The 15,327-nt window shown below is 38.6% G+C and overlaps 2 protein-coding genes across 5 annotated transcripts; one reads left to right on the top strand and one right to left on the bottom strand.

The window, feature by feature from the left end:
- Nucleotides 1-1,863: 1,863 nt before the first annotated feature.
- Nucleotides 1,864-10,267, bottom strand: cd2bp2 (CD2 (cytoplasmic tail) binding protein 2). 3 transcript variants are annotated; one of them, XM_030736745.1, is made up of 7 exons: nucleotides 10,188-10,267; nucleotides 9,773-9,851; nucleotides 6,944-7,073; nucleotides 3,810-3,967; nucleotides 3,063-3,615; nucleotides 2,894-2,979; nucleotides 1,864-2,117 (listed from the first exon to the last, which is right to left on the bottom strand). In XM_030736745.1, the coding sequence occupies exons 2-7, from the start codon at nucleotides 9,845-9,847 to the stop codon at nucleotides 2,007-2,009; spliced, it is 1,113 nt and encodes a 370-aa protein (XP_030592605.1). In that variant the 5' UTR covers nucleotides 9,848-9,851; nucleotides 10,188-10,267; the 3' UTR covers nucleotides 1,864-2,006. The 3 variants fall into 3 exon arrangements, with proteins under 3 accessions (XP_030592605.1, XP_030592606.1, XP_030592607.1); XM_030736746.1 differs by having other exon boundaries at nucleotides 10,184-10,259; XM_030736747.1 differs by having other exon boundaries at nucleotides 10,117-10,218.
- Nucleotides 9,795-14,348, top strand: pheta2 (PH domain containing endocytic trafficking adaptor 2). Of its 2 annotated transcripts, none has more exons than XM_030736749.1 (4): nucleotides 9,795-9,904; nucleotides 12,661-12,749; nucleotides 12,853-13,153; nucleotides 13,479-14,348. In XM_030736749.1, the coding sequence occupies exons 1-4, from the start codon at nucleotides 9,826-9,828 to the stop codon at nucleotides 13,880-13,882; spliced, it is 873 nt and encodes a 290-aa protein (XP_030592609.1). In that variant the 5' UTR covers nucleotides 9,795-9,825; the 3' UTR covers nucleotides 13,883-14,348. The 2 variants fall into 2 exon arrangements, with proteins under 2 accessions (XP_030592609.1, XP_030592610.1); XM_030736750.1 differs by lacking the exon at nucleotides 9,795-9,904 and adding an exon at nucleotides 11,391-11,597.
- Nucleotides 14,349-15,327: the final 979 nt, after the last annotated feature.

Below are 15,327 nucleotides of genomic sequence, written 5' to 3'. Positions count from 1 at the left end.
CTGTGTTTATAGAAGCGCCACATTTACTGATGATCAACTGATCAGCACTGCTACTTACCAACTTAATTTGGTAAACTTGGGATTAAAGATTATAGTATGGACTGTAGGTAAATGATTTTGTGAGTGAATCTACATGTATGTGTAAATATAGGTGAATGTATGAATATATATGTATGGATAATTGTATAGTTTGTTTGTATACATATGAATGTACATGTGGGTCCTTGGCAGGTTATTTGAAAGGAAGAGAATGTTGTCATCATGTCATTCACTGGACAGGACAGAGGGGTAGGATCATGTATGTTTGTACTTCTTTCTACTCAAGCACAGTCACTTAATCAAAAGCCACAACATTCTACCCTATTGAAAATTTGTGGACTACACTTAAAAGCTGGGAAACCAACCAATTTAAATGAACTCTACCAATTCTGCCAAGAGAAGCCAAATATCCAGTCAAAATTATGCCAGAAGCTTGTCGATGGCTACTAAAAACATCTGGTCAGGGTTCGACTTGCTAAGGGGCATTTAACCAAATATTAGGGGGGCGTATGCATACATTTGAGCCTATATGTATACTCAGATCTGGTGTGAATTAGAGAAAGTCCAAAATAAACTGAATTTTGTGTGTCCAATTCTTGTTTTTCAAAGTCTTTAAAGATGTATGCTGTAAATCATTTCACTCTGGAAAAAGAACAATTTAAAGAAAGAATAAAAAGCTCAAAATTACCATGACATTCATGCCCATGATGAGTGTACACAAACTTCTGACAACTATATCTATCTGAATTCCTGTGGAAGCAGTATGGGTGTTATTACACACCGTTTCTGTATTTTGGTCTAACCTTTGTTAAATAATGACATTGTATTATATCATGTTTTAACTAGATTATTTTTATTATGTCCCAGTAGTAAAACCATAAAATGTAAATAGGGCGCACTTTATTTTTACCATACTCTACAGCAGTGGTCTCAAACTCCCAGCCCGCACCCTCCCTGCTTTTGGCCTATGAATTGATGTCAAAAATATAATACAATTTGGGCCTTTAAGGTTTTTTTTTTTTTTTTTTCACCAATTAAGACAACCACTTCCTGTGTAATTTAAATGAAATGAAAAGGTGTATTAGCAGCAGCTGAAGAAGAAGCAGCAGAAAATGTTTTCCACATGTAAAATAAAAGTAGATGGCAAATTCAGACAATTTCAACTATTTTTTTTTTTCTTTTTAGTTTGGTGGAAATCGATCTGCCTTAGATGTAATAAAAAACTTTCTTTCTAAAGGGGTTTTAATCTCAAGCGTCATAATGCGACTAAACACGGAGAATATCATGAGAATGAGGGAGATGACAGAGGAAAAAATAGCTGAGCAGCTAAAAAGAGGATCACTACCAAAGCAAGACCTTTTCCACAAAGCTGGTGAGGACAGTGATCCTGCAACTGAAGCAGGTTACGTGGTCAGTGAATCACCACTTAATCACCAAAGTGGGAAAGCCATTCGATGAAGGACTGTATGTTGAGAGTTGCTAATATGTCCTGAAAAGTGGAGTTTATTCGACAACGTTGCTCTGTCGGCAAGCACTGTGACAGAGAGGATATATAGTGCATTAATCCACTCAGTCAGTCTTTGCCGACAGAGCAACGTTGTCAAATAAACTCTTCTTTTAGTGGCCCTCCAATGCGAGTGCCAGCAGTGGCCCCCAGGTCATTTGAGTTTCAGACCCCTGCTCCACAGTAAATCATTTTGATGATCCTGTCAAAAGCACAGCATCTACCAATGTCCATCACAAATACAACACACTGAGCTTAAAATGGAGTCATTTGGTTCAAGGAATAACAGAAACATGCTAGATAACTTCACAAACACATTATTTATTTAAAAAATAATGTGCAGAAAACAAAACCAGTGTTAAAATGACAGCTCTGACACCAAAAACCTGAAAAATCATGAAAAGGCTGAACAAACATTGTAGATGAAGCATATGATTTGAATGTATTTAATACTGGATATAAATCACGTATAGAGTTCAAAATCTAGTCGCTTGGAACTGTAGAACTGAGATCCCTCTTGGTCCACCCTTCTGCAGTAAACACCACTGCTGAAATAGCCTTCATCCACCCAGTCCTGGAAAGACAGGAGGAACCAAGAAAAGTCCCATATCATTAGTGTTTTGAGGTCTTTATAAACTTAAAATGTGTTAAATAAAAACCTTTAAATCTATGAACTTTATCTAGGTCCCTGACAAATAGCTTTACAAACATTGCAAACAGCTGAAATGAGCTACAATTTGCTTATAGTCCACACTCTTACTTACAGGGCGAGTGAAAAACAATGCAAATGTACTGCAGTGGACGGGGTCAGCAGCAAAATGTATTTGAGCCAAAGTATAAATCAGTATCAGTTTAAATGTAGGCCATATTTAAAATGCTTTCTCTGCCTAAATTGCTATCAGATGGCTCTTTCTAATGAGAAGTGCTCACCTAGTCAGAATGAGGTTACTGTAATGTAAGTACTCTGGTAAACATAACAGGACTTACTAATGACCTCGCAAATACAAGAGAAAAAAAATCTTGTAATTGCCTCAACTGAGTTGCAAAATGTAAAGTCCCTGCCAAATGGTCGAGCTCCTCACAATATCTCTAAGGCTTAGCTCAGACCCCCTTCAAAGGAGACTCATTTCTGCCACTTGTATCTGTGATGTCATTCTTTTAGTCACTAAGAAGATAAACTACAGTACCACATCAATCTAACTGCTATCAATGGCCACCAATGGAAATCTTTTTGTTCAGATCACTTTAAACAGTCACCTACAAATGCAAAGATCAATAAGAGAAAGATTCTGAGCTTATTCACTTTACACAAGTTCCAGCATTCAATTTAAAGTAGTTCTAGGAGGGTACCTGCATCTGCTGGCTGGTGAAAGGGCCATAGACTTCTGAATTAACCTCATTGTCCCACTTGTACTCCCACATTACTTCATCACTCACTGAATGGAAGACAAAATGTGATTAAACCAAAAATATAGTCTTTGAAATTGAAGATTAGCGTATAAAAGTAAGACAAAGTAACCTCTTTTATCATCTTCGTTGTCCTCAGTTGTTTCCCCATGCTTCTCATCAAACTTGTCAGCAAACATGTCAAGCTCATTTTCTTCATCATTCCCCACCGCTGGCTGCTTCCTACTCATGCTCTTTAACCTGTAGGCCAATTTTTCATAGGTTTGCTGATAGATTTCAAACATCCCAGATCCAACCAGTCGGTCAGCTAGTGCTGTGAGCCGATCGAGCTTTTCTGTGTCCCGTTTCGTCTCCTCTGTGGATTCATTTTCTTCCCTCAGCTTTCCCTTCTTCCGTCCAAGGCCTCCTAACCGACGGAGCGCAGTAGCAACTGTTTCTCCAGGCTGCAGTAGTTCAATCAGAGCTTCAGTGAGCTGACGCTGTGTGTAGGATGCCAGCGGATCCTCTGGTGGCTCTGCCTCTTCTTCCTCGTCTTCTTCTTGGTCTGCTTGCTGTTCTTCTCTCTGTTTTTCTTCCTCAGCCTCATCTTCGTCACCTGCTCTGCGTGTACGTTTGGCTCCAAGACCTTTCTTCTTTTTTTTGAAAGGCTGCTCTCTTATTCTCACCTGAAGAAGAACTTTTTATTATTAAAATATGAAGCACATGTAACCAAAATGTAATTATAAACTAGTATAATACAAATACCCAAAAACATGTGCAGGTGCATGGTTGAAAACAAGCAGTGAGGAAAAAAAAAGCCAGAGAATAAGGTGGTATAATAAATAAATAGGAAAAACCAAAAAGCCCAAAACTCAATTACCCAGTCAATGTTGTCAAGCCAGTTGTCTCTAATCTGTTGCTCCTTTTTGATGAAATAGTTTCCCTCTGAGTCAAAGTGTCCTTCCTGCATCTCCTCTTCCAGGTTGAAAGGAGTAATAGAAACTCCCTCATCAAAGTCAATTGTTGCTCCCTCCTGACCTGAAAACATCATTGACATGGTCCTAAATTAACCAAATACCCACAAATGCTTACAGGGTTTTTCCTGGCTCAGAATGGGCCTTTGGCAAAGCAGTACGCATGAGGTAATGAGTCTGTATTACTTTATCAGACAGAACTATTTCCATTTGTTTATTTATGGCCATTTATTTTACTTGTGATTTTCCATTGGCTCTGACTAACAGAAAATTGGGTGGGTGCCAATAATCGCTCTATGCAGGAATAACCTTGGTTTGGCCAAAGCAATACCTTGCAATTGTATGAGAGAACTTAGCACATCGTCTTGTTAAAATAAGGTTGTTTTCTTTATAGTGGGATTATTTGAAGGTAGGACTGCATAATTAATAGCTCTCTCAATTAGCGCCTGACCACATGTGTGCATGTGCCAATCACAACTATTCCTGCACCGCACAGCTTGAAGCTTCCTGGGTGTAGTCTGAATGAGTAACACTGTGTTAAAAGACTAATACAACAAAAATCAAATTAGCACTGCAGAAGGTGAAGCGCTTGTCCCTCGTAGCGGCTCATCATCCAGTGTTTGGAAATACTTTGGACTTAGTGCAAGTAATGTTAACTAAGAAGAAATCATATGCAAACAGTGCTGTGCATCTGCATCACAAAGAAATACAACTAATGTATTCAACTGCCTGAAAAGACACCAAAAACTGCAGTATAATCAGTGCATAAAGGCCAAGAAAAACAATGCAATGCTAACGTGAATCATCCAACATCAGCTCTGACGCCCATAAAAACAAGTACAGCAGGTCTGTGTATCTATCCAGCTCACAAACACATTCCATTTGGCCAAAGATGTGCATTCACTGGTCAAGTTAATGGACCAAAGACATCTTATCCCCGCAAGCAATTGGTTTTCCAATGTGGCAAAGTGACTCCACTACATGCAAAATGCTGCAGAGGGATTTCACAGCTGCGGAGTACTTTGCAGGGACAATAAATGAAGTACAGAACAGGGTTATTATCGTTAACAAAAACGAACGAAATAACGAAAAAACTGAAATTGAAAAACATTGTCGTTAACTGAAATAAAAACTATAATTAAAAGGAAAAAACAATAACTAATTAAAACTGAATTGTGAGTTTACAAAACTAACTGAAATTATCGATAAACTGACTTTCATTTACTATTTTTTTTTAAGCCTTGTGGATTGATATGAAATCATTTTTTCCGCTCTCCGAGTTTAAGCTGGGAGCGCCACAGGACACCTGTGTGAGTGCGTGCACATGTGCGCTCGCTCACCGCGCTGGTCCGCAAAGTAAGAGAAGCGCACAGCGGCTACAGAAACCACTCTGATTCTACCAGGTAACCTGGCCTGCGCCTCTGGAGAAACGGGACTACTTGTCGGGTCCATGCAGCCCAGAACGTTGTGACTAAACTGTTGCGTCCTTGTGCGTTTCCGCCTACTTTATCAGTGAGAGAATAACAATCAGGAATAATAATCAAAGCATCAATATAAGGACTCACAACTGTCAGCAAATTCCTGGTAGGAGACTCCTGAAACTATCAGGATGGACGTGAAGGAATGAAGAAAGTGAAACAAAAAAAAAAAAAACCAGGGACAAATATGTTTGCAGCCAAAAACTGAGCACAAAGAGCGAGGACCAAAAAAGAAGTCCCAGCCTGCGCCGCATATAAAACACCTGCACACGACCACAAGGTAATTAACACCCACAATCCAGCTACACAAGCATAAATGTGGACATGAGGTCGACAACTTCCGTAGGTTATGTACAGGGGCCACAAAGACCCTGCAAGTTTAATTAGCGAGCATCTAACCAAGCTAGCTCCAAAACAGAAGCAGCTTCAGGTGGTGAGAACATCAGGATGCAGCTGGATTTGAGCTTTGACTCCTTCAAAGAGTTTGTTTTTGTCAAACACCACATGTAGGTGTTGTTAATCTGCTGCACTGATGCTGAACTTTATTGTGGAGTTTATTGTAGAATTTATTGAGTTTGGGAATTCATGTTTTTCTTTGTTTCTCCCTGTTGATGTTCATGTGTGTCCTTAATATTGCACAAATTTAGCATGTCTTGTGAACAGTTGGTTGTTGAATATATTTCTTTAAACGGTATCTTCTGTCAAGTTTTCATTACACAATAGTCACTTTTGCGCCTTGAATCTTGCACCTGATTAGGTATGAAAATACTAAAACTAATACTGAAACTAACTGAAACTAAGCATGAAACCAAAAATAAAAACGAGAAAAACCACTCTGAAAACTAATTAAAACTAACTGAATTAGAGGAAAAAAGTAAAAACTAACTAAAACTAAACTATAATGTAAAATCCAAAACTATTATAACCCTGGTACAGAATGACATTATTTGTCTACAAAGATAAATTTATAAGAATTAATGAATGTGAAAGCAGTGCTCTGTTTACATGAGCGTAAAAAACACTTTTGTCACTAAAATCAATGAATAATGATGCAAAATGATCTCAATATTCAACAAAATAATTGAGTAGCCCTAGATGAAGGCCATATCTTAGGTTTCAAAAATATGTTTTGCTTCTGCCTGTTTCCATAGCAGTATACTTGTTAAGTGGTATTTATACTCTGTTATGGACACGGACAGCTGGCGACACCATGGATGAGTAGTCATTCTGATTATACTTCTTTTTAAGTCCACCTGAAGGGCATGCCATGTGTAGCTGATGCATTGCAATATGAAGTCTTGCAAAGGATACATTTATATTTGCTTGATGGTGCTGATCACCATCTACTGTAGTTAATACCTCATAAAATACCACTTCTGAAAAACAAAACTGTCACTTTAAAAAAAATGACTAAATTTGACTCAGTGTGGGAGTACACAGATTTAAATCATGTCAAGAGTATATCTCCTGAAAATGTTATGAACAAAAAATTAAGTAAGCAAGACCACTTATCAATCATATACCACTTTACAGTTACAGTTTAAATAGTCAAAAAGACGTACCCTCCACATCATCACTGGCTAAAATATTATATTTGTTGCTGTTTGTTTCCTCTCCTTCATCCTCTTCATCGCTGTCAAGGGAATGTTTACCCTTGAACCTGGAACCTGGTCCGCTGACAGCTTCACAACTCTATTGCAACAGTAGAAGAAAATAAAAAAAAAAACAAAATTGCATAAATATTTCAAAAAAGTGGAGTGAAATGACACAGCATTTAAAAATAAGTAAAGATTTAGTGACTGAGCCCAACTCATCAATTTGTCCAGCCTTTATTTCCAGATATTTACATCTGGATCTGATGCACAGTTCTGAAGATAACGCCTTTTGTCTGGAGCCACCCATGTTTCTTCTGAGCAAAGTATTGGAAGAGATAAACATAAAATAGATTAAAGTGAATTAGACTTATTATTAATTCCAAATCCTTTGCTTGCAATAACTGCATCAAGCCTGTGACCCACTGCCATCACTAAACTTTTGCATTCTTCTTTTGTGATGCTTTTCCAGGCTTTCACTGCAGCCTCTTTCTCTTGTTGTTTCTTTTGGGGGGATTACTCCCTTTAGTCTCCTATTTAGCAGGTAAAATGCTCTATGGGGTTCAAGTCTGGAGATTGACTAGGCCAGTCAAAGACCTTCCACTTCCTGCCCCTGATGAACTCATTGATTAAGGATCTCGCAATCAGTTCGGTTGCATCTTTCTTTAAATTGAAAGACAAAATGTTTCTGTAGACTTCTGAGTTCATTTTACTGCTGTCATCATGCGTGATATCATCACTGAAGATCAATGAGCCCATCCTAGAAGAATCCATGTAAGCCCAAGCCTTGACATTACCTCCACTGTGTTTCACAGATGAGCTTGTATGTTTTTCCAACACCTTGGTAAAGGTTAGTCTTTATCTCATCAGTCCATAAAACTTTGTCCCAGAATTCCTTAGGATTGTCTCTGTACTTATTGGCAAATTCTAGCCTGGCCTTCCTGTTCTTGCGAATTAGTGGTTTGCATCTTCTAGTGAAGCCTCTGTGCTTTTGTTCATGAAGTCTTCTGCAAACAGTAGACTGAGAGATGCCTTCACTCCTGCCCTCTGGAGGTTGTTGCTGATGTCACTAACAGTTGTTTTAGGGTCTCTCTTTACAGTACATACAATGTTTTTGTCATAAACTGCTGCTGTTTTTCTTGGTCTATCTGTTTGACATCTATCACTTAGTACACCAATGACTGCTTTCTTCTTCAGGATGTTCCAAACGGTTGTACTGGCTATGGCCAATGTTTGTGCAATGGCACTGATTGACTTTCCATCTTCCTGCAGCTTCACAATTGCTTGTCTTTCACCCATAGACTGCTCTCTGGTTTTCATGTTGGTTAATCCTCTACTATAAATGCACAGTCTGCACAAACAAAACCCAAATATGAAACTGAGGGTAGACATTTTGTGGTATTTAATGTCTGAATAATCAACAGGACACACCTGGGCAACAAAAAACAAAAACAGTCACATGGTCCAATACTTTTGCTCACAAGAAAAAGGAGTGGGTGTAGACAAAAGGTGCTATCTTCTGAACTGTGCATCAGATCCAGATGGAAGTACCTGGATATAAAAGCTGAGATGTCGATCTTTTGTCTCATATTGATTTTTTTGATGACAAATCCAAATGTTTTCAGTCCACAGCAAAAATAAAGGGACTGCCTTCACTGTTCCAACACTTTTGGAGAGGAGTGTATAGTCTTTACTAGAGTAAAAGTTATTTATATGATGCATCTCTGTTTTTAGGCTGACTATAAACTATAAATGACTGAGACGATAATGTGTGCTCAGACAAGAGCACCAATACCCTGCCAAACTGGGGTTGAATGATGAAGTAATTATGCCATTCTCTAACACTGCCAAAGTCAAGTATTTCTGATTTGTTTTTGTTTTTTTTAAATCTCAGTTTATTTTATTCATTTTAGTGGTGTCCCTCCAAAGTATTTAGACTGGGCTTAAAATTATGTGTGAACTGGGCAACAATTAAACAAATGAGATGGTCCATTAGATGTTGAATACAGAGCTGCACTACGGGCTACTGTCTGACACAAGCAATCGCTCTGCCAATATTGCTTTGTCACAGATACAGTGGATATAAAAAGTGCACACACCCCAGTTCTGACCTGGTGTGGATTAGAGAAAATCCTAAATAAATTCAAATGTGTGGACCAATTCTTTTTGCTGTTGATTGATTGTTTTTAAGTAATTAAAGATGCATGCTGTTCAATTATACCACCCTGGAAAAAGAACAGTTCAGAGAAACGATTGAAAGCCCAAAATTACAATGACATTCATGATGAGTGTATGTACACTTCTGACCACATCTGTACTTTGCATTTGGGGTGAGCACCATTTGACAGATGTTGGTGTGGAGTCCAGGTGTGTCTTGAGGGTAGGATAGTTGCAACATTAATAAACAATCACCCACCATTTCCCCTTCCCTATGTACATTATAAAACATGAATATATGCCACATTATTTTTACTCCCTGAAATTTAGTATCAGCCTGAGCCACACAGATCTACTATCAGCCTACTGTTGACAGTACACTACTAAGGACTATATACACATCTGTATAAATGACACTGAAATACTACAAAGTTCAATGTATGTAACTGATTTATAACTAAGCATTAGTTTACCATTTTAACAGCGGAAATATCGAAATATTCAAAGTACACGTGTGTGCTGCTTGATTACGTGGTTGTAAATAGCCAGTAAGAATTTACTTATTTTACAAAAATAGTTATTATTGACATCTGCCACCAAAGCAGTCAATACTTTATAACCGAGTAAACAAGACAGCTTTACCTTTTTATTCGGGACGTCGTCTTCGAGATCAAACTCTCCGTTACCGTCCTCAAATGTTACTTTTCTTTTGGACATGGTGCTACAGAAAGGAGGAAAAACAGGGAGTCTTATATTCTTGTGAGACAACTGGAGGTAAGCTGTGATCTTACTTAGAGGTTTTATTAAACTTTTAAAGAGCATAATCCTACAACAATGTAGCAATTAACCACTAACAGACAACTCAGACTAGCTCTCTGGCTAATACGTTAGCCAAAAACAACAGCTACAAAGCGCATGCAAAACAATTGCTACGATTCAAAATGCCTGTGTAGGGGAGGATAACATTTAATGAAGATAATACTTGCAGGCTATATGTGAGATATGCAAAGGAAACGGTTAAATTAATATTCTGCTGTAAAATGGTGTAAAAACCTGCCGAAATGTATTCAAACGACGTTCGTTTTCGTTTCTTCCTTTTATGTTTTCACGACCTCGTTGACAAACGGCGACACGGCGCATTACCGCCACCACCTGATGAGGAGTGTGAATTGGATTTTTATGTGTTTATTATAGAAACATATATAGTGCGTATGTGAGGCTGAACACTAAGGAAGGATAAGAGACCTAGTATCGATTGGCTAGGCAAAACGGTCGAGCTGGAAAGGATGTGCAGCAGATTCGGGTGGTTAAGGATAGAGACTGAAATGTACTACTGAGTTAAGAGAGTGTACTGAGAATATGGAAGGAGTACTTTGAAGAGCTGATGAATGAACAACATGAGAGCGAGGAGGACAGATGGAGAGAAATTAGTGAAAGTCAGAGGAAGCAAAACAGAATACATGTGTGTAAATGAAAGGGTGACAGGTTTAACAGTGAAGCTGCAATGAGAAGAGGTAGTGGAGGTTGATGAATACCTGGAATACCTGGAGTCAACCATCCAAAGCAATGGACAGTGCACAAAAGAGCTGAAGCAGAGAGTTCAGGAGTGGTTGGAGATGAGTGTCAGGGGTGATTTGTAACAGAAGGAAAGCAGCAAGAAAGGGGAGATTTACAAGATGGTAGTGAGACCTGCAGTGATGTATAGTTTGGAGACGGTGGCATTGGCAAAAAACAAAAACAAGAGGCGGAGCTGTATATCCACAGCATATAAGACCCTTGATGTCTTAACACGTCGGACCCTTTTAGAGTCTAAATTCTCTGAGGTCCTTTAGGATAAAAAGGATAAATGGATGTCAAAAATAGACACAATAAGCAAAGAAATGTTGAGCCACATTTTCAGGAGGTCACTGAATGTTTGTCTGCTTTTACATGTATGAATTCACTTTGTCTAAATAAAGCTCAAGACTCAACCATTTACCAAAGGGACATTTGCACCATGTACAATAAAAGATTAGAACTTGTCTAACATCAAGAAAGATAACAGAAAATGTAGAACTGAGAGAGAGCTGAGGCAGATGCATAAGATGTCATACTCCACTTCAGCTTTTAGCATCTCACTTCCCAGTAGCACTTCTTGTCAGTGAGGCTGGTTTCGACTGCCAGTGTATGACCCATCAGCTCAAAGCAGACTCAAGCGTAGAGGAGAGCGAATATAATGTTACCAGGGTTTTGTTACCAGGAAGTGGGTCGAGTTATTTATATTTCAACGCTCGTCCTCTTGTTCCTGAGGGAGAACCTGTGGTAGTAACCTGAAACTATATATTCAAACATTGTCTGGTTCTGGTGGAGAACAATTGGCTTTACATTCAGGAATGACAACAATCAAAAGAAAATATGCGCGAATGTATGAGGTGAAGTCCGCGTGAGAGTGCAAAGTGACACTGTGAGGGATTTATCACTGGCAGGGGTAAGTCTGAGTCACTATTTCCTATAATGTCACTGTTGTTTGAGTCAATAAACAAAAACTATTGGATTTTGGTTGATACAATTTAGCTGCCTGGCTGTACAACTGTTGTCATCATTATAACGTATTTATAGAAAAAGCTTATAATGATTAAATATCAATATGAACACCCAGTGGTGGAACAATATAATATTCATAATGTGGCAGCAGTAATAAAGGGTTGGATCTAGTTTTAACTGTTGTATATGCAGGTATCACACTCACGTTTGACAAGTGTGTTATAGCAGCATTTGGAAACAAGGCTTTTCACATGGCTTAAAGAATAATTCAAATCACAGTTAAAAGACATTAAAAACATAACTTAAATGAGTTCATAGCTTCAGTGCATTTTTATTATGAACAATGATTGTTTCACTAGAAACAGATGTTAAAATCTGCTTTGCCTTATTTGATTTTACTGAAAAACCTTTACATGAACACTCAGTAAGCCTGACTCAGACAACTTTATTGAACTATTATTGCTCATTTTGAGTCTTTCTTTCTAATTCAGTTTTGTTTCAGGGTCGGTCTGTTAAGTTTTTTGTTTCATAACGTTTAGTTTTTGTTTTGTTTTTTCAGTGTTAGTTGTAGTTTTTTTGTATTATTATTATTATTATTATAGTACAGAGAGTATTTGTCAAACACAACACTCGGTGGATGCAGTTGTATTACAGTTGTGTAGACAAATTTATTAGTAGATATTATCATTTCTCTTACATTTCATAATTTTCATCAATTATTTTTTCATTTTTATTTTAATTTTCAATTTTTTCTTTACTTCTTTACACATGCCTTTACTTTTTAAGTTTAACTATAGTTAACTTAACCTCGGTCTGGATACTTTGTAGCATACAGGCAAAACCATATAGTGCTTTAAAATCCATGCTTTGACACACATAAAGCCAGTGGACTGACTTCAGGGCCATGAATGTTTCACTGTGTCACTCTTCTGTAATATATTCTACACATCTAATGCAGTTTCTGGTGTAAATATCATCCAAATATAACAGCAGTTTCTCTTTTACAGGTGTTGTGATGAAGCTTCATGAAAAGATTTTAACCCATTACCTCTCGTGCACCTCTCCAGTGGACAAAGAAGGATATCTATACAAAAAGGTTTGAGATTACATAAATCACAAACAATGTCAAACCAGTTTTTGTATATAAATGCAACCATTTTGCTGCACTTTACATCATGTTACTTTACATTTCCCTGTAGAAAAAGCGAAATGATACCTACCACCGGCGGTGGTTTGTCCTGAAAGCAAACCTGCTTTTTTACCAGGAGCGTCCAGCTGACCGTCATCTGCTGGGTGTCATTGTGCTGGAAGGGTGTGCTGTTCAGCATCCAGAGTCTGATACACATTTTGCCTTCTCCCTGGTGTTTGGACCTGGACTTAAAACCTACAGATTTGCAGCAAGAGATCGTCAGACTCAAGAGAGCTGGGTGAAAGCTTTGCATTCAGCCAGCTACTGTTACCTCTCCCTGCTAGTGAAAGACCTGAGGAGACAGTATGAAGGTGTGCTCTGAGGACTGTGGCCTATACATCAAACTCTCATGTTTTTTTGCTTTCAATCAGCTACTTTTTTGGTATAATTTTAATCTAGTTAATTTAGCTAGTACTTGTAGAGCGTACTGTGCTATTAAATACCCAAGTGTAAAAAAAAAACTTACAGGCATAGACTCTAAGAATTTATTGCTCCTAGTTAAGAAATATCACAGTATTAACCACAAAGCAAAACTTTAAATCTGACATTTTTGCATAAACTACTGAACTTTTTTTAAACTATACTTCAACATATACAAGTAATGTTTTCTGTTACTATTGTGTTTTCTATTCACAGAAACTATACAGCAACAAGGCCTGGGTGAGTCCCATCCTTCTGTCAGTTCCCTCAAGCAGTCCACAAACAGCTTCTTATTCACCACAATGCAGCAAACAGCAGTGGTCAGGGAGGGGAGGAGTTTGAGTGCCGGCACGCTTTTACAAGCACCTTCTATCCCAGCTAAAATGGTAGCAAAAAAGTCCCCCAAACTTTGGCCGAGGAGAAATGCTTACGTCACACCCCTTAATGGACCGGCACCTTTGTATGGTGAATGGCCTTTGGTGGGATTTGACCCGCTGGAGGATTTCAGCACACTTCATGATTATTATGGCCAGGAAGTGAAGAAAGCACGAGAGGAGTGGCTGAAAAGTCGTCAAAAGGAAGAAGACCACACTGATCAAGATCTCATTGACCTGGGGTAAAGGGTAAAAAAAAGAGCTTAAGGTTCTTTAAGAGGAACTGAGATGAAGTGATTCATGTGTGTCAAACAGGAAGTGAACCTGTTTTAGTATTTTGAGGCTCAGATGCCTGACATCTGTTTGATATGATCAGCTTTGATCATTTCTAGATTTGCTTTAAGTTATTCTGCAGAAAGTTGTGATTTTCCTCATTTGACTAAGCCAAGACAAGCTTACACTTTTTTGCAGGATACAACAAAAAAGGAGACACACTGAAATGTAATGAAGGGTAGATGCTAGAGGCCTTTTGTTTTTTATATTTTATGGTAAAAGCACAGGTTGATATTCAAGTGTCCCTGGGAGCAATGGCAGTGTGACAGCAAGTCAGCATGCACAAGAAAATGTGAATTTCCTGTTGTGGGATGCCCAACTTCAACTTCATCCAAGTGCACCATGATTCAGTGTTAATAAGAGTGTTAAATAAAAATTGTCTGCTGATTTCTATGTCTTGTAATTGGTTAGTTGACATGTTAACATACAACCCTGTAAGATGGTGACACACAAAATACAAATGAAAACACAACTCAAAGGAGCCCCTTCTTAAATCTAGACCTGTGATTAACAGTGGTGGTCAGGAAGTCCATGTCCTAAAGATAGACTTTAAATATCTGGGGTCAATCATCCAAAGCAATGGACAGTGCACAAGAGAGGTGAAGGAGAGAGGCAGGGTGGAGTGGGTGGAGACGAGTGTCAGGGGTGATTTGTGACAGAAGGATAGCAGTGAGAGGGAAAGGGAAGTGAGACCTGCTATAATGTGTGGTTTGGAGACAGTGGCACCGACAAAAAGACAGGAGGCCGAGCTGAAGATGTTAAGATTTTTTTTGAGAGTGACCAAGAATAGAAATGAGTCCATCAGGCGGACAGCTCAGGTCGAGCACTTTGGAGACAAAAATTAGGAGGTAAGGCTGAGATGGTTTGGAGATATGCAGAGGAGGGACAGTGGCTATATTAGACAAAGTATGCTGAAAATGGAGCTGCTAAGCAGGAGGGACAGAAGGAGATCATAGAACATTCATGGATGTAATGAAGGAGGGTTGGTGTGACTGAAGGGGATGGTGGGGATAGGGTGAGATGGAGGCAGGTCATCTGCTGTAGGAACCCCTAAAGGGAGCATCTCAACGAGAAAGAAGAATCAGTGGAGGATGGTGACCAGTAGAGGGAGCTGCAGGCACAGTGTGTGACTTCCGATTTATGGAAACATGCAAGATGCACAAATGCAGCTGGTGTTACACATTTAAGAAAATTTAGTTGATCTAGCCACTCTTTAATTATTTCACTATAATATGCTTAAACCTTAATTTCTATTAATTACACTATGTTGAAACCATGTGACAACTCACACAACAATTCAGACTCCTGTAACTTCCACTAGACTGGAAAACCAACAACAGACACCTGACGTGCCCTTA

This window comes from Archocentrus centrarchus, chromosome 8 (genome assembly GCF_007364275.1).
Source record: "Archocentrus centrarchus isolate MPI-CPG fArcCen1 chromosome 8, fArcCen1, whole genome shotgun sequence".
Taxonomy (NCBI): domain Eukaryota; kingdom Metazoa; phylum Chordata; class Actinopteri; order Cichliformes; family Cichlidae; genus Archocentrus; species Archocentrus centrarchus.
This window is presented reverse-complemented; position numbering and strand designations above follow the sequence as displayed.

What these genes read in the sequence shown, in the direction of transcription:
- cd2bp2 (XM_030736745.1), bottom strand. Translation starts at nt 9,847, where the DNA reads ATGTCCAAAAGAAAAGTAACATTTGAGGACGGTAACGGAGAGTTTGAT. An exon ending in CAACGAAGATGATAAAAGAG is followed by an intron (nt 2,980 to 3,062) that starts GTTACTTTGTCT and finishes TCTTCCATTCAG; the next exon opens with TGAGTGATGAAGTAATGTGG. An exon ending in TCACCAGCCAGCAGATGCAG is followed by an intron (nt 2,118 to 2,893) that starts GTACCCTCCTAG and finishes CTGTCTTTCCAG; the next exon opens with GACTGGGTGGATGAAGGCTA.
- pheta2 (XM_030736749.1), top strand. Translation starts at nt 9,826, where the DNA reads ATGTTACTTTTCTTTTGGACATGGTGCTACAGAAAGGAGGAAAAACAG. An exon ending in TTCTTGTGAGACAACTGGAG is followed by an intron (nt 9,905 to 12,660) that starts GTAAGCTGTGAT and finishes TCTCTTTTACAG; the next exon opens with GTGTTGTGATGAAGCTTCAT. An exon ending in CCTGAGGAGACAGTATGAAG is followed by an intron (nt 13,154 to 13,478) that starts GTGTGCTCTGAG and finishes TTCTATTCACAG; the next exon opens with AAACTATACAGCAACAAGGC.